Source organism: Curcuma longa, chromosome 6 (assembly GCF_044706935.1).
Source record: "Curcuma longa cultivar G26 ecotype Majalengka, Jawa Barat chromosome 6, ITB_CL_G26_1.1, whole genome shotgun sequence".
Classification (NCBI taxonomy): Eukaryota; Viridiplantae; Streptophyta; class Magnoliopsida; order Zingiberales; family Zingiberaceae; genus Curcuma; species Curcuma longa.
In genome coordinates, this window is record NC_133866.1 from 5,323,408 (window position 1) to 5,349,880 (window position 26,473).

The following is a 26,473-nucleotide window of genomic DNA, read 5'->3' on the forward strand; positions in this document are numbered from 1 at the left end:
AGTATAGATCTTTTCTTATGAGTTTAAACATACTAGAAGATTAAAATTTACCCGTCTTTCTTTTGTAGGGTAACAAGAGTCGTCGATTAAAATTTATCATCGTGGGCTAAGTCATCACTAGTGACTAACTAACCAAAAGAGTATGGGCACTAAATTAAATTGATGAACAATCGAAGTCAATGTATTGAAAAGTCATGATCAGAAATTTGGGTAAACCACCAAGAAATTTTTTGAATGGCATGAGGGCATGCATTTTTCAAAAACACTGTGCTCGATACAACTAGTAGCCGCTAGATTTGATTTGTTTGCCATGAGCCATTTTTTTAAGGAATGTGGCTGATACGACTTCACGTAGCGCGATACGATAGAAGGCAGTGAGTTATCGCGACTAGAATTAATGGAAGGATACGATGTGTGATGTGGTCGATGCGATTGTCTAGCTTGAGTATGTTGTTACTTCGTTATGATGACATAGCAAATCATCTAAAGCATATAAAGAACATGCCATAACAAACTTGATGATATACGAGCATACGAAGGATTTTGGTCACACATTCTTCTTCGATACAACTTTCGAACATACTCTTTCAAAATGATTAAAAGAAAGAGTACAACATTGATGTTGTTCTTTGAAATCTAACACTACAGTGATATTGATGAAAAGAATAAAATGATAAATAAGTACACTCTTTGAAAATTTTAAAAATTAATACCGTCACACACATCAACATCCCTATCGACTACTCTACCATCGATATTCATTTAAATCAATCACATTACTCTATTATTATTGATGAATATTCCTTCCACATTAATTTTGTAGACTAGTGCAAAAACTTAGACTACTAATTTTCATGCCAAATTAATTAAGTTAATTTATTGTCTTACTTCACATAATCATGCATTTATTACTACAAGGAAGCAAGTTAAGCATATTTATACTCAACTAAGTAATATCAATATACCACTAATCAAAATCACTAATCACTCAAGGATAGAGCCACTCTAATATTGCAATTCTCTCCATGTATGAGTTTATTAACCCTAAACATCCACATAATTAATAAATTAACCATGTACTAATTACTATTTAAAACCTCCACTAATTAATTACCCTACCACATGCCCATTTGCAGTACTGGTCCCTCAGTTCATTGCCGCCGCCGGCGGCGGCGCCACCGCAGATGAACTCTCATCGCCGAAAAGCCAACCCATCTCCTCCAAGCTGAACTGGAGCAACTCGTCCAGCTCCGACATGAGTCCACTCGCAGAAGAACATCCTGATGAATAATTACCGACAGAGTCTTCGCCGCCGCCGGCGGCGGGAACCACTGCCGGAGATCTGGTCGTTTCTCCGTTATCCATCGAGGCAGGAGGAGAAGGTTTCACCTTCCGGGAGGCGGCGCCGCCGCCGCCGCCACCGCTCCCGAAGAGCCTTTTCTTCAACTTGGTGTTCCAGTAGTTCTTGATCTCGTTGTCGGTTCTTCCAGGCAATCTCGTCGCAATAACCGACCATCTGTTCAAATCAAACGAAATCACTATCAATTCCGAATAGTTCTTGATCTAGCAGTCGGTAATTAATCGCCGGTCACCTGCTGCCGATGCTGACGAAGAGGCTGCAGATGATGTTGTCTTCCTCCGCGGAGAAGTCGCCGCGCTTCAAGTTCGGCCGGAGATAGTTCAGCCACCGGAGCCGGCAGCTCTTCCCGCACCGTTTCAGTCCTAATTAAGCACCACCAATTAATTAATTAAGCAACAAACTAATTAATTGGGATGATTAACTAATAAAAGGAATGGATTAACAGGGAATTAAGCGACTAATCACTCACCGATCTTTTGAGGGAGGGCGATCCAGTTGCCGCCGGTGCCGTGCTGCTCGATGTAGGACTTCAGCTTCTCGTCCTCCTCCGGCGACCAGGGGCCTTTCTTCATGTTGGCCTTGTCGCAACAAGGGGCTCGACCCATCGTATCAAGTCGTGTTTGTCTCAACTATTTATCACCATCCGATAGGATAACAAACTCGTGTTTGTCTCGACTATTTAATATCAATCGATTGATAGCATAACGATATGATATGCTATCGAGTGATCACTTGGGTGGTTAGTGTTGGTGATCAACTAAGAGACTATATATATATATACAATGATATTTAAAATTTAAAGTCCTTTTAAAATTTAAAATTTATATTATTTTAGGATTTTTATTATTAATAATGTTGAATTAACTAAATGATGATATGCCAAGTTTGAAATTATGATAATATTATAAATTTTCTTTTTATGAAATTATTTAGGAATTTTTGTACTTGAAGTTGAAATGATGGGGACTTTACAAATAAACTAGGAATTGACTAATAAAAAAAGAGGATCAATTCGTTTTTTCAGACAAGACATTGATTGCTAAACTGATTGAACATGGAAACGTTTTCCTCATCGTCTAGAACATTAAAAGGACGTCTTAATTTTTTATTCCACTTCATTCATAATTTGTATATAATTATTCAATTTATTTTTAATATTATTTTTATTTAAAATTTTCATCTAAATTCTAAATTAATAAGACGTGGTATAACAGCTACGAAATCTTAACTGCTAAAATATGAATATTAGGATATCTCCAATAAGGAGTATTTGATGGGGGATATTTCTTCAAATATCCCTATATATGGAGGAGATATTTAGGAAGAGATAGGAAATCACTGGGCAACAAGTTTTACCCGATGATTTCTACTTATTTTATTATAAAAAATAATATAATAAATAGAATTAAATAAAATATTATTTCTAGTTAAATAAAATAATTTTATTAAAAATTAATTTTATTTAATATTAAATTAAAAAATTAGAAATTATAAGTAATTTTATTTAAATATAAATTAATAAAAATGACAGTGGGACCTATAAATATTTAGTTATTGAGATATTTAATTATGATATTTGAAAGTGAGATATTTGATAGATGGGACCATAAATATTTGGTTTGTAGTATATTTCATTGTAAAAGTTGGGATATTTGAGGAAAGGAATATTTGATTGATAATGTGGATGTGGGGACCATAAATATTTGGATGAAATATTCAGTAGTATTATGGATCCCCTAGATGAATAATATTGAATCCATATTGTAGCAACTATAAAATCATAACTGCTATAATATAAATATTTTTGAACAAATTAAGTATGTGCTGTAATAATTAGTGAAATCGTAACTACTACAACATGTATAATAGATACAAAATCGTATAACTATTATAATACGAAAAAAGATAATTAGATAATTAGATAGAAGATAATAATAAAAATAATATTAAAAGATAATTAGATAATTATACATTAATGATGAAATGAGATGAGATGTTTTTTTAATTAAAAAATCAAAATGTTAATGATTTTCAAAAAATGAAACGCTCTAACTTTTACCCATTTTATGTATCTTTAAATTATTATAAGAATTATTGAACATGAAATTAAAAAATGTTTTTCCTATTAATTTATTAACTGTACTTTAAGATTTAATAATAAATCTTGGATATTAAAAGAGGACAACTTCCAATTTACTTAGTTATCTACACTTATCACTGTCCAATGGAAGAAATATATATATATATATATATTAGCAAGTGATGTATTATTATTATTATTATTATATCAAGTTGTTTATAATCCTGACAATAAATATCCCTTGGCGTCCACGTAAATGAAATCCATGTGTCATTTTAATTAAGTTATATATCAAATTCTTAGAAGATTTTGTTCTTCCTTTGAAGTCAAGTTAAGCATAAACAAACACAAACAACCAAAATTTAACATAATCTAAGTATATGGGCCTAACTAATCTAACTATATGGGCCTAACTCTCTTATTCATTCATTTATTGATAAATTCAAAAATAAAACGACTTTTCATCCTACAATCAACTAAGGCTATGTTTGGGAGGAGGTGAGGGAAAGGGAGAGAAGGGTAAGGAAGGGGAAATAGAATCTTGACCCTTGTTTGGGATGAAGTGAGTTAAAGAGGGGAAGGGGAGAGAAGGGTAAGCTTTCCCCTTGCATGCTCATAAATGGGCATAATTCCTTACACCCCAAATCGGAGTGTAAGGAAGGGGAAGCAAAATTTAAAAGTCATTTATTCCAATTTTACCCTTATATTAAAATATTAAATCTTTGTCACAAATTTATTAGAAAAATATAACTCAAGAGCGTTAACAAATTACGTTACCCCAAATAAGGATATTTTTCTTGGAAATATTACGTAATATTTTTTTGGAATATTACGTTACCTTGTTTGTTTGGGAGCGAATAATTATTTTCAAATTACGTTATATCAAATTTGGGGTATTCCAAATTTGAGATAATTTTTTGGAATATTAAGTTACCTTGTTTGTTTGGGAATGTTAATTTGTTACCCCAAATTAATTTCTTGGAATAGTTATTTTCAAATTATTATAGATTTATTTTAACAAATAAGGATATTTTTGTAATTTTATATATTTAACCTTCATTTCCTTTCCATTCCTCCCAAATAAGGTACCACATGTTACGTTAATGAACCTTCCCTTCCTCCCAAACAAGGAAAACATAAATACTTCTCTTCCCTCATCCAAACAGAGTGTAAAGCATCTTAATTTTGGGAAAGAACTAGCCAACCGTGTTAGTTCACTAATGAACTTTGATAAAAACACTTTTCTTTTTCTCCAATCTTTTTCAACCCTAGAAAACCACTCTCCAAAGCCCACAGAAAGTTACCCATGGAATGATGTAACTCCATGAATAAAAATGATGGTTTGGTCTTGAGTAGTAAAAAAATATATATATATATTTTAAAAAAGTGATTAATAGATTTAAAAAATTTCAAATCACTTCAAATTAAATTAATATATTTCTTTTTTTTTTAATATAATGCCCTCATATCTTATCTAAATTCGACAGTTAAATTTTTAAACTTATAAAAATTTAATAAAATTTATCATAAACTCATTATAAGATCACTAACCAATACCATCAATGAGTTCCTAATACTCTCATAATTTAAAAAATATTAAAATTTTAAATTTTTAAATGATATAAATCCATCAATCAATTTCGTCTAAAAAGCTTCAAATTACTTCAAACAAAAATCAATATACTCATGTAAGTCTCTTTAACAGTATAAATTAAGAGTAGTAAATTTTTAAATGAATTTTAAAAAATTAAATATGAAAAGAAAAATTTTGACCAGAGAGGGATATAACATATAAGGGATATAACGAGAATGTGATTAGTGTTTTTGAAATGATGAAAGTCTTTGTCGGCTACTTTTCACGATTTAATTAAGTTGTAGAATTGCGTGGCCTACTTTGTAGAATTGATCCTAATTCAACCAAGTAAACAACTAAGTCTGCTTCGAATGAATAATCGTGAAGTGGACACCACCACTGCATTTATAGTGAAGAACTTGATGTCAACATGCATTTTGAGTAAGGTTTACGTGACATCGCAATCATTTGACAGGTCACCAACATGGAACAGTTGAGCAAGTAGCAAAAAAACATTCAAACTTTGTTATAGTCATTAAAAAGATTCTGAAACAAATAAGGGACTGTTAAATACATCCTAAACAACTAGGTTGTGATGCAAAGAAAAGCTAAGATATGCAGCATAATGACGACCATTTACAGGCTTTAAAAAGGTTTAAAAAAAAAGTTAACTGCAGAGTTTGTTAGCATCTAACCTCTACGATGAGCATGATCGAGGCCATCAGGTTATAAGGAAGTTCCAGAGTTTTTGTTTCGCAGATGATGGTGTTCCATCATCATCATCCTCTTCATCATCTAATTCATCAGCATCTTGGTCGATCTCTTGCTTGTTAAGCGTGTGATTATTCTTAACAACAAGATCGCTGGCAGGCTGAAATGCAAGAAAGAAATTTGTCACTTAACAGTAAGTCTTGGAACACAATTTCTTCTTTATCTAAGCATATAGTTTGGGCAAGATAAGCAATAAAAAGAATTATAAGCAAATTAAACGTATATTTTGACATGTGGTGAATGCTTCAATCATGAACATCATGAACAATGATGTTTACAGTAGCAAAGGATACTGTCCAAAAGTGATCGAATTCGAGTAATCCTTGCCAAATTAGTGAACATATGTTCAGTTGAGTTAGACTCCCTGTTCGTATAGACCATGAAAAACCATGCAGTCTGGATATACATCACCTGCTAGGTCAGATACTGAATTATAGTTTAGTCTCAATTGAGGTTTTTTCTATTAGGAATAATGTGTATATATTAGTGTAATTTTCGTCCCTCTTGCTGAATAATATTACTATATTATTATCGATTTGGTATCAGAATGACTGAATGAGTGAATCTAGGATAGCTTATGGCGAAGGTGCAGGTTTGATGAAACTGCAGCCCACCCTTCCATAGCACACACATTTTCTTCCTCCCTCCCTTTGTGTTTATCTTTCTCTAAAGACAGTCATTCCAACTCCCATCAATAAGGAATATCATAAACCACGAAAAGACAACTGAAGAAACAAAGGATAAAAAAGAGAAATTACCACATTAACCTCCTTAGATTCTCCTTCAGACGCATCCTTCCTCTCTGTATTAATTTTATTAGCATCTTTGATAGGCAAAACTGCTGCATCTCCAGAAAGTGAAGTGCGCTCAAATTCACAAGTTGTCCCATTTTCTACGACGTCAAATTTTGGCACTGTCATTTCAATCTGTGGCTCCTGATCTTTGGAAATTGCATATGGCTCTTCCGAAGTTGATTTCTGCTTGTGCAGCACTGATTCAAATTCCTTGCTTTCTAGTTGTGATTCAACCTGGCTTTTCAGTTGAACAAATCAATTTAGATTATGATGATGGTTTATAACATCAAAAAGAAACAAACAAATCCCTTTGATATGTGTATATGCTTAATCAACGTGGATAAAACATATGTAAAGAAAAGAAATACCGGTTAGAAGAATTTCCATTTTGCCTAGCTCTTTTCTGTGATTTCAGAATTTGTTCAGAATGAATATCTGCATTATTGTCAGATAACATGTTGCTCGGCCTTTTATGGCCTAACCATGAATTTACACTGCTCAAAATTGTTGATTTCTGTACAAAATTCTCAAGTGGTTGGTTAGATCTACCACTATTTGTTCCAATGACAAATGGGCTTTGAGCATCAAGAACTGGTCGTGCATCAGGCATTGGATTCTGCCCATCCAAAGCATATTTCACACCTTCAATCTCTCCTCCGTATGCCTTTGCATGCCCATTATACCTGGTCTTCTTGGGTGTAATAGATAAATCCTGAAGATTATCTACTTTTTGAGCATTTATTTGTTTATCGGCAACATTATTATTCAGATGAAAACTTACATCTGTTGATCTGAAATCCCTAAATTTCTCTTGCAGTTTGTTCTCCAGCTTCTCTGTATCCAAATCTTTATCAAATGAATGCTTGAATATCACCTCGGTGCATCTCCTGATCCAAGGTTTAGTATCAGGAGAGGTAGAAATATTTTGGGTACTCTGAGAAGCCAACTTCTTCATACAATCACCATTTCTAGTAATCTCTCCATGTGAAGCATCACAGCTTTGGTGTTTCTCTAGGACAGTAGTCTTGCATTTATCAATCTGCACATCAGATAATGCTCTATTTTCAGATTCAATTTGCAAGTCCTCCAAATATTTAAGGCGTTGAATTTTTTGATTAATTTCTTCTCGATCAGCATGCAGTAATTGTCTCTGTTTTTGCAGCTTCTGACATTGAACATCTAATGCTTCTGTAAAGCTCTTGATTTCAGCCCACTCTTTTTCTCTCTGTTCACGGTCCTGAATGATCTCCCTGTTCTCAGTGTTAAGTTTTTGCATCTCCAGTGCCACGTGTTCCAACCGCTTTGCAATAATTTCCTTTTGAGAATTTATATATTGAAGCTCTTTGGTCTTCTCTTGCTCAAATGCTTCTTCCCTTTCTCTCAAGTATGTCTCAATTTCTTCCCTCTTTTTCTTGATACTATTTTCTAATTCCTTCCTTTGAATATTGATATCTCTGACAAACTCATCCCTTTCATGCTGAATCTTAACAAACCAATCTGAATGTTGTCTATTCATTTCTTGGACAAATTCCTCCCTCTCACTAGACAAATGCTCACTCTCTCTCTTGAACTTATTATGAAGGTTGTCCTTCTCCAGCTTAATGCTTTCCTTTTCTTTCTTGAGGTACTGAGCTACTGCTTTTCTCTCTTCCTCAAGCCTTTCTGCTTCTTTTCTTAGGTCGTCTGTTTTTTCTTCAATAAGTTCCCAATCAGACTCAAATTTCTCCTTTTCAACTTTCAGTCTTTCAGTTTCAGCAAGAAGTATTAGTTTCTGGGCTCTGAGACTATCAATTTCTCCTTTAAGTTCATTTTCCAGAACATGCAACTTATTTCTCTCTCCTGTGGTGATTTCTAACCTTTCTTCCAAAAGAAGAGTCTCTTTCTTCTTATCTTCCAAACTAGCTTTGCTTTTCTCAAGATCTACCTTCAGCTCAAGGATACTTTCACTTTCCTTCTGCAGTTTTTGAACTGCAGCCTCTGCTTCTCTTTGTGAACAAATTAAACTCTGTTCTTTCTCCTCCTGCAATTTCAATTTGTTGGCAACATCTTCTTGCTTCTCAGCTAACTCAGAAAGCTGCAAATCAACAGCACGTTCTCTTTCACTAATAGCAACTTCTCTAGCAGAGAGATCAGCCTCCTTAGCCTCAACTGCAGATTTTTTAGCCTCCAGTTTGTTCTTCAACTTTAGGTACCGCTGTTCAATTTCATTTTCCAACTCACTTTTTCTCTTCTTCAAAAGAGCTTCATGCTCCACCTTAATTCTTTGAATTTCATCCTGCAAGCATAATAATAAAAGAATTCAACACCTAGTACTGAAAGAAACTAGTCATAATTGTTAAGGCTTTCTATACAATGCAACAGAAACTTTAAACAAAAAAGGGTTAAACCCCAGAACCAAGAATTCATCACCTGTTCTTTGCACAAAATATTTTCCTGTAAAACAAGCAACTCCTGCTCTTTTTTAGCAAGCTTTGTTTCACACTTAACAATGGCCTGCAAGAATGAACCAATAACACAATGAAGAGCTAAAGAAAATTAAAAAGATTATTTTATAAGAAACTAACAGACCTCTTCTCTAATTGCTAGTGCAGCAACTTCTAAATCAAAGTTGGATTTTTGTGCTTTTAGAGTTCGAGCTTCTTCCTCAAGATTAGTCTTTGCTTCCTCCAATTCTTTCTCAATGCAATTTAACTCTTTTGTCCTTTCAAAGATGAATTCCTCCCTCTGATTTAACAAGATCTGGCTTTCCAGTAATCTCTCTTGTTGTTGATGCAGAGCCTTTTGGCTCTCATATAAGGCTTGTCTTTGAAGATTCATCTCGTTTTCCTTAGTATCACACCTATAATATAGTTGAGTTGAGAATCAGAAAGACAAATAGAATCTGCTAAACTATACACAGAAAATTAACTAGATATTTTTGAAATTGAAATATCGATACACAGCAACATATTCAACCCAAAACTAACAGAGCATATGTTGCGAGTGGCACGACCAGAATAAAAACAACAAAAGTGAACACATCTTTGCAAGCAATTTTATTTTCCAGAAATATTGGATGAGAAAATGCCAATATGGGAAAACAGAATGTTATTGACGATTGGTTTTACAATGATGAACGCAAAGAAGCTCCTACATGAAAGATCATTACTGAAAAACAACCAGAAGAACAACTTACTCAAACTTAAAAGTAGCATGACGCCTCCTGAGATCATCTTCCCGAGCTGAAATATCATCTAATGTTCTTAATGTAGAATTGCGTGTTCGGGCTGATTCTCCTTCCAAAGATTCTGCTGCAAGTATCTTTCTTTCAGCCTCAGCCAATTTTTGTTGTGCTTCTTCCATCATTGTCTGAGCTTCGGCAATCTTGCATTCATAATCAACCTTTCTTTCAGCCGATTCCACTAGATTGTCATGCAAAGCCTTCTCAATCTACATAAGACCACATACACAAAATTCCAACTCTTTTACATCAAAAACCAGCATATTGTACATAATATTAGAGAGCAACAATCAAGGCGTCACATCTATAGATCAAACACTGATGAGTTGAAGGTGTAGTAGCCATGAAACTTTGGTTGGTGATCCTAGTCGAGCAGCTGAAGCACTACATCTATGTAAATAGTGGGGAAGAAGGGTTGCTAATATCTATGAACTGGGTCGACGAGAGCGAGTGATGGTGTACCTATGATCAGTGAAAGAGACATGGAGGACTAAGTGTCACAGTTGACACGGTCAGGGATTGACATTAATGTGCACTTCTTGTTGTGTGACTTCCGGGTGTTCAAGGTGCTAGTGAGCAGCTACCTAGGGCTCAAAGATCACAAAGATGTACCTGAAAGTGGAGGAGGTGTCCAAGGGCGGTGGAAGGATAAGCTTAATGAAGGTCAGCAAGCTCATGAAGGCAAAAGCCTTGAGTTTTGTAAATAAAATTACACAAAATTGACCTTTTCATATGGTGTGAAGAATCAAATTCAAAGTTTTCAAGTTGATGTAAATATGAACTTTGTCAAAAAATAATAACGATAAATAAATAAATAATAGTAAAGTGATGTTGCCATGCTACAATTCAAACTATTTAGCACAGTAACATCTATCAAGTAGATGGCTCCTTCACAAATTACTAAAAGATCAATATTGTAATTTTATAGAAGTCAATTAAGGAAAGTGATGATTAATAAGGAATCATTCCAAACCTTCTGAACCAAAGCATAGTCAGACTGTTGAATCACCAATCACAAGAACAACAAACACATGTATTTTAATTCTAAATGCATGTTTCTGTGGGATGTCACATAAGTGGTATAGTTTGAATAAGAGAGTGCAGAAGTGAAACAACAGAATTGCAAAGAAAATTGTGTTTCTTTTGTATACTAGTATAATCTCAAGCAATAGGCTTCAGTGAACATGTACTTACATTTGAAATGCACTCTTTCTGGATCCCCAAAAGCTTTTCAAGGCTTTTTTCTCGTTTCTGAGCTTCAGCTAAAGCAGATAACAGTTTAGCTTCCTCTCGCTTGTATACCATCTCAGTTGATTCTGAAGATGCTTTAACTTGCTCATATTTAGAAAGAAATTCCTTTCTCTCCAAAATAAGAAGCCCCATGTGGTGTTGATAGTCATAAATCTACCATATACAAACAAATAAAAAAGGAATATAAATAAAACAGTCTAACATAGAAAGAAATTGATGTTCCAAAACATAATGCAGCATAAGAAGTTAGAGACTCATGTCATCAGAATAATATGAAGCATTAACAAAAATGACATCTTACAGTTCAAAACTAAACTGAGAAAATGCTAACGAATTGCAGCAGCAATGGCCGCTTCTAGTGACAAATTCATTCTGTGACATATTAAATATGGCAGCATAGTTGCTGTGTGATAAATGCTTATGCAAGTTATCTGGTCTATAAGAAAAGAATTCAATCTCCTCAAAGAGAATCAAACATCTAACAGTGATTACCATCCAGATCATATATAAATATCTACAAACATATAGAAAAATCAGGCAAAGATTCTGGTGGTGAAAATAAAATAAAGGAAAATCAAACTTCGAGCAATGCATGATAACCATTGTGTAGTATTCAATAGTAATTCTCCTGATGTTGGATCTCTCCAATTAATAAGGAAATCATGTTATAGGGGTGGCTGAAACGATAGATAAAACTTCCATTCTTTACAAACGCATGACTATCAAGGTGGACAAGCTTGGCCAGATGATATTAGATTGAGATGGGAAACCAGAGGCTAAAATTGCACAGAAATTATAATTCAACACAAATTTGGGCAAAAAATAATACAAAAAAAAAAATCTGTTTGCAACTGGAAATCCTCATACACACGCAGACAACCCTACTCGAATACGCACAATGCATGCCATAGTTTTCCAAGATAACTAAATAAATGCCCACTCAAAACAGTGTAGTTCTAAACATTGTTCCAGAAAAAAGACCTTACTAACTCGTTAGCCTTTGCATAACTGAAACCTAGTGTACAACTCAAGAACAAAAGAGCGAGAGAAATCACCTCGGTTTCCAGCTTCGTGATATAAGCTATCAGTGCGGCCTTATCCCTCTTCTTCACGGATTCCTCGTCGAGGCCGGCATCCCTGAGCCTCTTCCAGATCGCGTCGTCCCCGAGAGGAGTCTTGGCGACATCGACGGCGACAGACGCCGGCGTCATCCCTGCCGACCGCGGGCTCGCCGTATCGACGTCCGACCGGCGCAGGAGTTAAACCCTAGATCGGAGCGCCGGCGAGTACATTTGGTCCAATGTTAGACATGCCTTAAGATTCGTGCAAGGACGTTAAAAAAAAATCTGATGGTTGAAGTGAAAAAATATAAAACTTTGTAAGGAAAATGTGAAGTTTTAGAGGGTGAAATGAAAAAAAACAAAAACTTCATGGGGACAAAGTAGAAAGTAATAAGAGTTTAAGGAGCAAAGAGACTTTTTAAAGAAAAGTGAAAACTTAAGAAGGCAAATAGAAATTTTGACAAATAATTTAAAATTAATTATAAAAAATATGAATAATTATAAGTTCATGCTACTACTATTTCCACAAACAATTTCATAAACAATAAGTTGTATTTGAATCAAAGTTTCAAATTGAAATACAATGTGTTATCTGTATTCTCGAAAATTTATTGAGATGGTGGTAGTAATTCTACTTGGGCTAGGGGAGTTTAAGGATCAAAATTGCATGAGAGAAGGGAAACCTATTTGAAAGCTCATAAAGCCTTTGCCAAAGGTTCTCCAATGCAGAGACACCTCACACGACTCAAATTAATGGATGGGTGGAGCCGCGAAGGAACTCGATTCGGGCATTCTCACTATAGGTGCCTGATTAGGGTATCTAACCTTAATACAATGGCAACAACAAGTGGAGAGTGGGCTGCACCATGGCAAATAAAGTTAGCAGTTGCATGATGAAAAGACTCAGATGACCACTACATATGTCACCAACTGAACTGATACCTTTCATAGTGCCATCAATTGCTTGAGGCCTTTGCTAGTCTTTGTAATATTCATAGAACCAACCTTTGACGAGTTTGATCTCCTGATCTCTCTGTTCTATGCAAAGTGGTTTTAATTGAGCATGAAGATGTATTACAGAATGTATCAGGTAGAACACTGTCTTCAATTTAAAGAATAAGTGCACCTGCAACAGAAGCATTAATCTTGGAAATGTTCAGGTAAGATGTTTCAGTTGATAACTCGCATTTGGGATGTAGCTTCTACTGGATTTGCAGGCAAATGATCTGATAGTAATATTAATTGCCACAGTTTGATTTGATGGATAACTGGCTGATTATGTTGATAGTTGACTCTACGGTGCAATAATTGCTCAAATCAAGCTGCTTCTTTGAGCAGTTGTGAAGTTGTAAATGAAAAGCAGTCTTTGTTATGATTGCAGCTCTGACAATGACTTGCAGCTTTCACTTTTCACCTTAGTTCATGTAAATAAGTTGATGATCAGTGTCAGAAATCACTGAATGGATGTCTCTGTAATGTTAGCACGAATCGATGAACGAATTTACATTAAAAAATTAGTTGTTTCAGTAATATGAATGGCTCTGTACTTCATATGCTTCAACAATTCTCAAACTAAATCAATTCTCTGTATCATCCTTCATTCAAAGAGAGGATCAACCAAGCATATCATGGAGCACTAGAAGCTGCAATATATGAGTAGATATCAACAGCAGTATGTTTCTTATCATAAACTGGGAATCATTTAGTGGCAGCTGATTCAGTATCCAAGTTGGAACGCACTGGAAGAAATGCCTGAGTGAAGTTTCAATAGTTTTCTCAGTCTTCTTTCCATATCTTCGGTACAGGGAACCCCTTGTTTTCGTTCTATCATTGGACAAACATTTCCATCAACTCTTGTGACTGATCTTGATTTCAATTGTTCAGTCGTCTCAATTACTCATAGTACTCCAACAGTGATGGATTCATTATTTTTCTACCAAGTTTAGACAGTTGAGTGAAACATAGGATATTGCTTCCATCTGCCAAGACTGTAACTTGTCATGTTGATAGGATAAGCATGTCAAACAGTGCCTTAACTCTTAACAGCTCTGTTTCTTTCAATCTGAAATGCAAGAACAGTGACTATTCAGACCTACCAGCTTGAATGAACATCATCTGTCATACCCATGAACCGTCCAGCCAACACTTTCTTGTTTTCTCAATGATGCAACAGGCATCGAAATTGTGCACACATGGTCATGATCAGGACTGCAACTTATCACTGTTGATGGAAGCTTGTGACGGAGATTGGGGAGCATGAGGGCCCCTCCGTACCATGCATCCACAGGCAGCTTCCATGTTCTCCACCTTCCAGTCTTCTGCCTTTTTTTATTTTCCTTTAGCCTGACCATCAATGACCACTAGAACATCATTCTTTACCTTTTGAGTTCAGCAATTACATGATATCTTTGATTTGCTTCTCGGATTGATTCTGCTTGCCTTTTCTATAAGAAAATAATGGTTTGCAAGCACAGCATGTTTCCATCGACCAAGGATTGAAGGTCTCTGAGGGAGGCAACAAGCTTGCTGTGGCCTCTTTCCATGCGCCTTTTGCTCAGAACATGGCACCACCTTGGCTCTCAGTACCTGCCAAAAGCCAGCGTCAAGGTGAGCACACATGGCTAAAGGAAGAAAAAGACTAGAGAAAACAATGGTAGGGTAGTAGAACAAAGGCAACATGGTAGGGCTGGGACACATTCGATTAGTGGCACTCATCTTTAGGCCTGATGGGTTGGGTTAAAGGAAGAGAGGTGTGCCCACATAGTCAAGGTGCTTCTAGTTGCCCCTCAAAGCCTGAGGCATCATCAGCCCACTTTTCATCAGCTTCTTTGGATGCTGAAGTTTGATGTGCACAATAAAGTAGATCAAATTCTGAAATCACTCTTAATGGCCTGTAATTGCTTTGAATCTTGGATGAAGAATTGAAATGGAAGGACCACTGAGTTGGAGCTTGGCATTGATGTTCAACTAAGTTTGGAGAATATTCTCCATGATGATGCTGCATGAGCTGCTCTGACAACCCTCGTAAGATAGTTCTTGAAGGGAAGGAACCGCCCTGCTGCTACCTAGCTGTAATACGCTTAAAACTTTCCTAAAGACCACCATTGGTAGGGTAATGACCACTGCAGTCTGCAGCATCTGATTCAAAGGAAACACGTACCCATGCAATCAACACAGTCAAAATTCAATTCTAAGTCCTCAGGAATCAGCAGCATTTGGGTCGATTCACTGTCCATCTTCTGAGTTGTTTCTTTGCGACGAAGGAGAAAGGAAATGAATTGAATGAGTGTGGATGTTGCAGGGTTGGTGTGAGCGTGACTCATCAGGGGGGTAGAAGTAAACGTAACTTGCCTCACGAGTTACTCGGCGGTGGTCAGGAGGGAGGGGTCCCCACGGGCGGCGCGGCCGCATTCACGGTGGCCACGGGAGGCAGGCGTCCCCTTGCGTCCGTCGCCAGCCACGCGTCTCCCGCCGGTGCAATGCACCTGGTGATTCCGGTCTCTCTTTTTTCCTCCTTCGAATATGGAAAATATAATAATTGCCCTTTTTCTTTTTTGCCCCTGCCTTTTTCTGAATTCTTTGGCTTTGCTCCCCGAGACCAAACCCCTAAATAAACCCCATCCCTTCCCCCACCCACCCACCCACCTCAATTGCCTCATGTCTGTTGAAGCTCACCACCTTCGCCTCTTCCCTTCCCAACTCATCGTGAACGGGTAATTGAATCTCCATCTCTCTGATCTCTGGTCTCTTCTCTTCGTGCATGAAGCCGGCTGATCGAATCTTTTGCAGTGAGGCTGTCGGCGGCGTTCATCAGGATCAATCTGCCATCTACAACATGCAGTTGGGATTTGCTGCGCTGCCGGCTGGACCTTTGGCTGCCGCCTCGACCTCCGAGAGCAGCCTCACCTTCAACAACCTCCCCGCGGGTTCCAGTAAGCGGCCGCGGGAGTTCTCTGAGCACGCGCTTTCCTTTCTCGGCGAGGATTTCTCCGCCCTCGTCCAGCAGCAGATGCTGCACGTCGACCGCCTCATCCTCCACCATGTAACTCGATTGATTACCTGCTAAAAATGGAAACTTTGTTGTTTTGGAAGCAGGGGAGAGGGGGCAATGAGATTTTTATGGATTGTGTAACAGGTGGAGAAGGTGAGGATTGAGTTGGTGGAGCGGCTGAAGCGGTTCCTGCGGCGGGTGCTGGCGGCGGTGGAGGAAGGGGTGTCGAAGCGGCTGAGGGCGAAGGAGGAAGAAATGGAGAGGCTGAAGAATCTGAACTGGGCGCTGGAGGAGCGCGTCCGAAGTCTCTGCGTGGAGAACCAGATGTGGCGGGAGGTGGCCCGGAGCAACGAGGCCACGACCCACGCGCTGCGGGCCAACCTGGAGCGGGCGCTGGCCGCCGCCGCGGAGGCGGAGGCCAAGGCCGAGGCGGCCGTCGACGACGCCGAGTCCTGTTGCTGCGGCTGCGGCGGGGGCAATGCGGAGGAGGGAGGGACGAGGGCAGCGTGCCGGCTGTGCGGCGAGAGGCAGCCAGCCGTGCTGCTGCTGCCCTGCCGGCATCTCTGCGTCTGCGCCGCCTGCGGACCAGCGGTCGCCGCCTGTCCCGTCTGCAACTGCGACAAAACCGGCAGCGTCCTCATCAACATGTCGTAATCGACTCGTCCTCCATGAATGTAAGAAAAAAGCAATAAATTTACATACAATTTAGCAGATTGAATGTTACACTCAATCCGATCAGCGATCAACATTAAGCAATCGCCTACGCATGCATCGTCGTCCCGAAGAAGAAACGGGATAAGATGCCACGTGGAGGATCTCTCAGATCCTACACGTGGCGTATGATGAGACATATCAAATCAGGCAAATTAATTTTCTGAGTTTCATTAATTTCAAATATTTTTATATAAATTTAAACTCCTCTATTTAGAGACAGTGACGGGTAAAGGAAAAAACAAAAAAAAAAGAGAGAAGATAATAAGTCGATGATAAAAAATAAATATGGAAAATGATTGATCATGTAGGACCGAAAGTGAAGACAATGACTAAAGAAGAGCGTAAAGAGCTATAATATAAATAAATAAATAAATTTGTCAATAATTGTCAGAGCAAATCTTATATAGAATTTTAAAAATAGGATGAAGAAAATAATTCTAATAATAGGTGCTCTTTTAATTTCTATCAATTTATTTTTATTACCGTGTTTGACACCCACTGCAGCGTGTAAAGTTCGACCGGGCCGGTCGAAACACGACACGCGCTCTCGTGGGGCACCACGTGACCGCCACCGAATGGGAGCGGCGTACGCCTTGCGGACCCACGTGCGCGGGAGGCCTCGCGCACGCGCCACGCAGCTCCCCCACCCGGGCCCACCGGTCGATTCCATTCGAGCCGGAATCGAAGACCCGGTCCAGCCGGTTCGGGTTCTAATACCATTGAAGAGTGAGCACTAGGTCTTTACCAACCTGATTGTAGACACCTTTGACGATAAGTTCTTCTCCATCTTGAGATGCGAGATTTTGCCTTCATGTCCATGCTCTCGTTAGGCCAGTGGCAGTAGAGTGGAACCTTCACCATCAAATCCAAAGAGATGAGAATTTTTATCAAGCATTCATGGTGCCATATGAAGATCATGACAGAACTATTTGCAGAGAATTTATTCAAAAGAAAGAAATTAATGACTTTGAACTCCATCACCTAATCTACAATTCAGTTGTAGTACATTCAGAGCTCTCACAAATTAGGTTAGAGGTAGAATTCCACATGCAGCAACCCCACCAGTCCCTAGTGCCCCTCCCAACCAAATCCCTGCCAATCAGTGTGTGGACTTTCAATGAGCTTGGCATGTTCTCACATTTGATGCATGCATGGATTCAGTGAGGAGTAAAAGTTGAATGTTGGTTTGTGGATTTGATGAAGCATGAAAGTGACCATTCATGTGCTCATTGGACAGAACATTTAAGTGCAACCACACCCTCCACCACCAGCACAAAGTGCTGTCATATTTCAGGACTGCATATTTAAACAAACCTAAAGAGGGGGAAAGCATCCTAATCTTGATGGATGGAACTCACTCACCTCTCATGTTGCTATTGTGGGTCACAGAGCAGTTGTGTCCACGCCATTTTCTTCTTATCGTGGACTTTCAGGCAGCTTGTATCAGTTCCTAGATGCAATTATCACATGTATAGGGGACTGTTATTATTAGTTGAAGTAATGAATTAAGCATGGCATATGGCTTCTCAATCAGGACAAAAACAAACCCCACTTTGATAACACAGACATAAACTTTACTAAAGGATCTTTGGTCCTTTCACTTTTTATCAATTTTGTTTGCCAGGACTAAAGATAAAGGAATAGATAACAGCATGGTAATTCAGTCTGTTTATGAAAGATCCAAAGATTTCCCCTCCACTGCTGTCCAATTTGTAGAGAAAATATGCAAAGATTGATTGAGTAACCACTTCCTCATCTCCTTTTAAAAGTAAAGAGAAGAATTGAAAAGTTACTTCTTTACCATTATGTCTAGTCCACATATAGAGATGAGTCACAAGATGTGACTTCTAGGAATTTATGATCAAACATGGACCTAGAACTAAGTAGATGAACATTTAATTTATCAACGTGAAGTTGGAGGAAACTTATAGCATGTATGACAGTGTGGCATTATTGCAGTTATCTTTGACAAAATCATACAATTAGTGACTTGTAATGAATAGTATACACTATGATTCACATGTAAAATAATAATAAACTTATTAAAAGGAATAAAAGAATGAGACCGAAAGGATTAAGTTCTTAAACTATGCATAAATATTAAAAGATCTTCCTCCTAAATGCCTTGACATTTTGGAATTATGATCAAACATGGACCTAGAACTAAGTAGCTGAACATTTAATTTATCAACGTGAAGTTGGAGGAAACTTATAGCATGTATGACAGTGTGATATTATTGCAGTTATCTTTGACAAAATCATACAATTAGTGACTTGTAATGAATAGTATACACTATGATTCACATGTAAAATAATAATAAACTTATTAAAAGGAATTAAAGAAGTGAGACCGAAAGGATTAAGTTCTTAAACTATGCATAAATATTAAAAGATCTTCCTCCTAAATGCCTTGACATTTTGGAATTATGATCAAACATGGACCTAGAACTAAGTAGCTGAACATTTAATTTATCAACGTGAAGTTGGAGGAAACTTATAGCATGTATAACAGTGTGATACTATTGCAGTAATCTTTGTCAAAATCATACAATTAATGATTTGTAATGAATAGTATACACTATGATTCACATGTAAAATAATAAGAAACTTATTAAAAGGAATAAAAGAAGTGAGACCGAAAGGATTAAGTTCTTAAACTATGCATAAATATTAAAAGATCTTCCTCCTAAATGCCTTGACATTTTGGAATTAAACTCTCTCTTGGAATTTAAGAGTTCTAACACATGTATTAAAAATGAAGAGAATCATACGAATGTGGTATTATTCAATACGATTTGATACAAATTTTATTTTATATGATTCTAAGGTATAAAAAACTATTAAAAAGTAAATAAAACCAATTGAAAGTAAAGAATTGACCTAATTTACTAGAAATTAAATTGAAAGCATTATTACAAAACTTGAAAAGAATGAATCTCAATGGTACTCTTCACAAGGAGACAATTGTCTATAGGCAAGGTCGATTCAACACAAAATAAGTCTAGCCAAAGCCAAGTTGATATAAAATATGACAATAAGAGTGAAAATTGTACTTCACTCTTAGAAGTTATGTGCTCTAAAAGTTGGCGTAAAATTGCATTTTAATCGATAATCATGGTTTTCTATGGTAGACAATTTCTTGTTCACAAAGACCATATCATTCATATCTGGTATACAATTTGGTCTTCTAGGAACAACACATGTGACAATGTTAATCATCAGACATGTAAGCAATTCATCAACAACCTAAATGTCATTCTTCAATTCACCAATTTGCACCAAGGATTTCACAACCAAAGCATATTAGAAGGAAAGTTGCAGAGACGCTATTTATTCAACATGATGAGCAGATAATGCAAACTATGTTTAATCACATCACGCACCTGTTGACCCAAATCCGCCGTCGCCCAATCGAGTATCAACGGTGCAATCCTCTCCCCGGGCTTCACCTCGAAGTCCACATCAGAGTGATTGAACAGCGTGATCTTGGAGCTGCAACACCACCATTTCCAAACTGCCATCAGTAAGTAAAGCTCCCACATTTGACATTTCATCGAACAGGTGGGGTACTGGCATTACCGATGCGCGCGTAGGTGCCACCGGGAATGGCGACGCTGGGATCAGTTGGGACTAGGACCTTGCTCGAGCAGGCACGACCGCCCTGCATCAGGAACGAAGAGCGATAAGAAGCCCGATCGGATCGATCCAAAGTCCAAACGGTCCGTGGGGGAACTTTTCGGTACCTGGAGAGGTCGTAGCCGGCCGAGAACGGGGAAGCTCGCGAAGGAGAGGGCCGCCACCATCGATGGAGTAGGAGGCCATCGCTGCGAAGAAGAACGGCGAAGGCTGGGTTTGGGGTTGAGCCGTTGAGATTGGCAGCAATGCTTCCCGCCATGGCGTTTTCCTTTTATTTATTTATTTATTTTTGGATTTTTTTAATAAAATATATCTCTTATTAATCTCCATCAACGATTGTAATTATCAGATTTCTCAACCAGACCCATGTAACCGGTTCATTTGGTCGAACCGAGTCGAGTCGATCGGCTTTCAAAACAACACACTACAAACTATCACAGTAGAAACAATACACACCCAAGTTCTAGAACCAGATGAACAACATAGAGCCGAATTCAAATAGTCGAGACAAATGATCCTCGTGACGATTACATAGCATAGCATACATGTTTCGACATTCCCGAATAAGATACGACTACACGAAAAAGAAGAGCAACACACGAATGAATAATTACATAAGGATACAGACCTTGTGACGATATGACACAATAGGCATGATACATGATATCAAATTAGACGACCTATAAACCAATTGATTTCGTCGAACCGGCTAGTTCGGTTCACTCAGCAAGATGACCACATACAAAGTGTCACAGTTAAAAACAATAAAAACCCGAACTCAACAACCGAATGTAGCACAATATTTAGCTCAATCTAGAAAGTCCGAAGAAACAACTTTACGAGAATCATATCACACAACACGCAAAGAATTCCCGATGCTTTGAGATACATGAACAAACACAGCCGAGCATACAATAACAGATATGAACAATCACAGAAGGTTGCATCGATCCTAAGAGCCTGAGATGATAAGCAGACGTATGTAATGGTTTAGGACCCTCCTCAATGAAACTCTTACCCCAGAAACAAAGTGTATGCAGGAATGCAGCTTCTTCGGCACCATATCTGAGTATCATCATTGTCAATGGTAAGATTCAGATAACCTTCCTGTGTCCACCAAATGCCCAAATCTGAAAAAAAAACAAAAAAAAAAACATAGTCCTTATCAATTGCATCGTAGATGCTTTTGTTTTGGTCGAACGACAGGTTGAATTTGTTGAAACTTTGCGAGGGAAAAAGTGTCGTTTGAGATGAGAAGAAACAAGAGCTACTTCTTCTCCTTGTCTTCAAAAGTATTGACTATGGTTAAGTGGGCAAAGGGGGGGAAAAAACTTGTTTCTTCTTGTACCGTCGATAAATACTTAACATGGTGGTTGTTGTGTTGAGGAAAAGATACAAGGGAATATAGAAGTCTGCTAGCTATAGTAATCAAATTATGACCAGTAAAATCTCACACCATCAATGTGTCGTCCATCTAATGCACGACGGAGCTAGTGGGTAGTCTTACCGACATTAGAAACCTAAGAAAAAAGTAAAGCTATTCCTATGCACCTTAAATCGGAGACACAAGATACAGCATCACTGACCAGCATTTCAGGAAGCAATCCTAGAGAAATGGAAACATGGTCACAAGCGAAAACTATAACCTGAAAGTTTTAAGGAATTATGGTTGTGTTTAGATTTCTCATGCTCTACTACGACAAACAATCTATATAAGAATCATCAGCAATCTGTATATGGCAATTGGTCATCTTCAAGTATTTGAATCATATAAACTATGCATACAGTTTAAAAAGGTGGATGCGAGAAATTCACCTTCAGGTTCTTGTCCCAACTCCCTGTGCATAAAGCACTGCCATCAGAAGACAAACCTAAGCAGCTAATGCGCGACTCATGAGAATTTTGAAGTGTTCCCAAGTTCAAAACCGCCTAAAGAGAAATGCACATGCACAAACACAAATTATATCATGGTTAATTTTGCTGAAAACTATGCATTTTTTAGGATGGCAGGAAAGTGCATTTACCTCACCCACTAGTGTATCCCAAACATAACAATCGCCACTGGAATAACCAGCAAAGAGTAGCCTTCCGGATAAAGAAAAGGCAATAGACGTGACAGTTGGGACAACATTGTCATCGCCATCATGCTGTTGACGGTAAACTTGAAGCTGATGTCCAGTTCGCATATCATATAACCTGCATGTGCTGTCATCTGAACCAGTTCCAAACCTCTGCCCATCAGGGAAGAACTTGACAGTGTTAACATCGCCTTGGTGACCATGATAAGTCCGAACTGCACGGCTAGCAATTCGAGTATCCCATAACCGTGCAGTTGCATCGCAGGAACCAGAGACAAACATGTTGGAGTTTGAACTGTTGATTGAGACACTGCAGAAATAAACAAAGAAATTGCATGTCAGAATGTAGATTTAAACTAGATTATTAGTACAACTGACAAATTTCATTTGACTTTTCATATCCTACATATTTTCTTTCCATCAACCAGGATAGAAGCTCGTTGGAGCGAGGGGCATTTGGGATTCAAGTTGGTATGTTAAATTTAAATTTTACATCTTTAAATCTTCAAACTTATAGATCCTGCATGATAGTAATTCATATACCGAAACCTGTTTTGATCAGTGTTTTTATACATGAAAATCCTTGAGAATAAATTTTCTTCTCCAATTACTTTTTTGATTTATAGTTTTATTAATGTCTCTGATGATCCATCATTCCATTTGCTAGCTTAAAGTTCTTATAATATTAATCACAGGTTCTAACCTTGACTGAAGTATTAAACAGCTAGAAAAATGTACCATGCTGAGGTAACTTGTATGTTAAGCTTCTGATATCATGTTTAATCAATTCATACGGGCAGAGGAAGTGACAAAGCTATCAAGAAAGAACTACACCCAAATGTGTGGTTATGGCAAATAGTTCAATTGTAAGTTTGGAAAATGCTACCTGAATTAGTTAAATTGTGCCTTTATAAAAGGATATTACCTCAACACATCAGCTGTATGTCCGGAAGGAAATTCTCCACCGAAAACAGAAATCCTTTGGCCAGTTGTGACATCCCATAGAACACATGTTTGATCACTGGAGCTAGTAATCAACCGAGACTCATGATCAGGAACATACTGACAAGAATACACATAGCCTTTGTGCCCAGTAAGTACCCTTGAGACAGAAATGTTGTCTCTTTCAACACGAGAATTGAGATTGAAAATAGAGCAGGCGCTGTCAAGACCTCCACATGCAACAGATTGCCCATTTGGTGCAAATGCACAGGTCATAACCCAGGGGCACTGAAGCTTTATAGCATGTGTCTTCTGACTCGTTAAAGCATTCCATACAATCAGACGTCCATCCTGAGAAGCACTAACTATCCAGTTCCTTTCAGGTGCCCAGTCCAATGAATAAACCTGAATTCTTAAAATATAACACATTGGTTCGCAATCTAAAACAAAAATGATAAAAATGTAAAATTTGAGACAAATAAAGTTGTAGAATGAAAAGAAAATACTAGGTGACTGGCTATTCTGAGTAATTCTCCACCCTACAATACTGTTACAATATATAAATAGTATGAGCAATTCAACAGCTTGTTATGAAAATAGCAAAGAGAAATTCATGTAGCAAGGAGGGGCAATGAAGCTGGACAGAACCTGTTTCTCATATGGTTCCCAATGCCAACCTAAGAGAACTGCTATCCATAGTTGCCTCACCTTGTTCAGAGTCTATCAAATAAAATATTGTCCTTGCTTCAATTAGTAATAGACCCAATTAGTTTTTTCCCTGGCTGCACCCACCATCTTATTAAGTTTCAAGTAGATTGAAAAGTATGTACATATAAACTACAACTATTTTTTTCAGAAAAGGGCTAGAAATAAAAAGTGTGTCACTTCATATACTCATCTAGAATATGTTAAACTTCATCTTTTTTTTAACTAATTTTATATAGTTTTATGCAAATTGCTTATCAATTGGATGGGACAGTTCTGCGGACAGATAAAGCAATACGGAATATGTCTCTTGCTATGAATGGTTTCCTAACATAGCAAACTGAGCCAAACATTAGCCTGGGTGACATCAGTCAAACATAACAAAGAATCAAGCTAGGTTGGGGCCAGCACAATACAGGCCTAATCTGTAGCACTGTAGCTAAACTTTAAACTAACTAATGTGTTTCTATCATTCTTCAAAAATAATGGCCAGGTAATTACAAATCTACAATCAGTCAATCAGCCAGTAATTACAAGTCTCTCTCAGATGGAGCAAAAGATACGGTTTTTAAACTCACCAATTAAAAATCACATGGATAGAATGCCTAAACATGCCAGTATGTACATCTCTACCCGAAAAGAACTTAATGCTCACATTCAGTCAGTTTCAATAAAGAACGTAGTGGACTAAGGTATCCTCGAGTGTCACAACGAGATTAAAACTTTCCCTCCATATGCATAAACAAAATTATTTATCTACAAACACTTGATAGGATTACAAGCTATTGTGAACTAGAATGCCAAAAAAAATCACAAAGGAACTACAACTCCTAGGTCCTGTAAAATGACAGAATAACAGGAGAAATAACCAGTCCCCAAGAGAATAGGAGGAACATTATTTCATAACTATAAACACATTAGACTAAACCCTGATCATCAACACAACTCTATTAAGTACCCAAATTTGAGAATCTTATTGCAATATAACTGTTCTTAGCTCTTCAATTTTTTCCTCTATCATCCAGATTGGATTAAAAGAAAATACCAACTACAACTAGATTATCAAGATTTTCTAACAAAAGGAAAACTAGTTTTAAGCATTACCATCAGGAGTCTACTGTTTTGAATTCCGAGATTTCGAAAGAAATATTTGTGCTAAAATGAAGACAAATATTTAGGAAAGTGTTTAGTTTTGTTCACTTTCGTGACACTTTAGAAACATCATAACTGCATGTTATAGAAAGTTTCTAAAAAGTCTCTGGCACCAACGAATCAAATAAGAAAAAGTAAAGCAGAAACTCAACAATTTCAACCCTCACCAAAAATAGCCAAGAAAAATCAACCAACCTTGCCAGTGTGACCCTGCAAGATCCTGCAGCAAACGAGATCTGTGGGGCTGAAACTAATTGCCGATGTCCCTTGGCTCTTAGCATACCCAGCCACTGAAGCATGCACGCAAGCGTAAGACTAGAGGGCTAGTCATATCACATGTAAGAAAACCAGAGAAACACAAAAAGAGAGGAATCCCACCATCAGTATCGAGAAGCAACTGCCTCCTCTGCTTCAATCGCTCCCTCAGAGAGTTCACCGTAGCCGTTGCATCCGCGTGCCGCTCCTTCAGCTCCGCGACCGACATCGATGAAGCCCAACCCTAGCTCCAGCAAAACCAAACCGATGAAAGGGAAATCCAGGACCTCTTGTGATGCTTAGCCTCCCCGTGAGCTCGATCGGTGCCCTAATCACCTGTTTCAGTAGCAAAAATCACGCCTTGGAGGAGCAGGCCGCCAGAATCGACCGAGCAAGAAGGCGGAGAACGCAGCAAGGCAAGTCAAGGACGGGGAACGGGAAGAAGAAGACAGAGTGGCACTGACGTCAGCGAGACCACTAGATTCAAAGTCGACGGGGCGCAGTGCGGACGTTTTCCGTGTGCCGTGCGTCGCGAGCCGCAGATAATCATCCTATGCGAGAAGATCAGATACACTCGCTCGAACGAATCTTAAAGCGAACGAAATTACAACATTTGTGAGAGATATACACATAAATTTGTAATCAAAACCCAAAAAAGAAAACGAAATTACATGAGTCCATCAGAGTGAGAGATATACACACAAAATAATACTTCGTATTTTAATTGTAAAAATTTATCTCGAAAAATAATTTTAATAAAACTTCTTCCTTTATATGATGTGGTGTATAATTATTTTATGATAGTCCAAATAATTTTTACATCATACAACAATAAATCTAGAAATTAAATAAAATGACAAAAAAATATTTTATAAATTATTTTATCAAAG

General features: G+C 37.7%; 4 protein-coding genes across 4 annotated transcripts; 1 reads left to right on the plus strand and 3 right to left on the minus strand.

The window, feature by feature from the left end:
* Positions 1-988: 988 nt before the first annotated feature.
* Positions 989-2,025, minus strand: LOC141831147 (transcription factor RAX3-like). Its single transcript, XM_074718567.1, has 3 exons — positions 1,830-2,025; positions 1,593-1,722; positions 989-1,516 (listed from the first exon to the last, which is right to left on the minus strand). The coding sequence occupies exons 1-3, from the start codon at positions 1,963-1,965 to the stop codon at positions 1,147-1,149; spliced, it is 636 nt and encodes a 211-aa protein (XP_074574668.1). The 5' UTR covers positions 1,966-2,025; the 3' UTR covers positions 989-1,146.
* A 3,552-nt stretch (positions 2,026-5,577) lies between these two features.
* On the minus strand, positions 5,578-12,260 carry LOC141830935 (nuclear matrix constituent protein 1b-like). Its single transcript, XM_074718385.1, has 8 exons — positions 12,105-12,260; positions 10,993-11,202; positions 9,754-10,007; positions 9,147-9,417; positions 8,988-9,071; positions 6,947-8,853; positions 6,543-6,816; positions 5,578-5,884 (listed from the first exon to the last, which is right to left on the minus strand). Exons 1-8 carry the CDS (start codon positions 12,258-12,260, stop codon positions 5,735-5,737), a joined length of 3,306 nt encoding a protein of 1,101 aa, XP_074574486.1. The 3' UTR covers positions 5,578-5,734.
* Positions 12,261-15,761: 3,501 nt separating this feature from the next.
* On the plus strand, positions 15,762-16,757 carry LOC141831009 (putative BOI-related E3 ubiquitin-protein ligase 3). The gene is made up of 3 exons (XM_074718460.1): positions 15,762-15,823; positions 15,900-16,152; positions 16,246-16,757. The coding sequence occupies exons 1-3, from the start codon at positions 15,768-15,770 to the stop codon at positions 16,753-16,755; spliced, it is 819 nt and encodes a 272-aa protein (XP_074574561.1). The 5' UTR covers positions 15,762-15,767; the 3' UTR covers positions 16,756-16,757.
* A 4,301-nt stretch (positions 16,758-21,058) lies between these two features.
* Positions 21,059-26,022, minus strand: LOC141831194 (guanine nucleotide-binding protein subunit beta-like). The gene is made up of 6 exons (XM_074718607.1): positions 25,707-26,022; positions 25,524-25,618; positions 23,455-23,876; positions 22,476-22,839; positions 22,267-22,380; positions 21,059-21,581 (listed from the first exon to the last, which is right to left on the minus strand). The coding sequence occupies exons 1-6, from the start codon at positions 25,810-25,812 to the stop codon at positions 21,546-21,548; spliced, it is 1,137 nt and encodes a 378-aa protein (XP_074574708.1). The 5' UTR covers positions 25,813-26,022; the 3' UTR covers positions 21,059-21,545.
* Between the last annotated feature and the right edge of the window lie 451 nt (positions 26,023-26,473).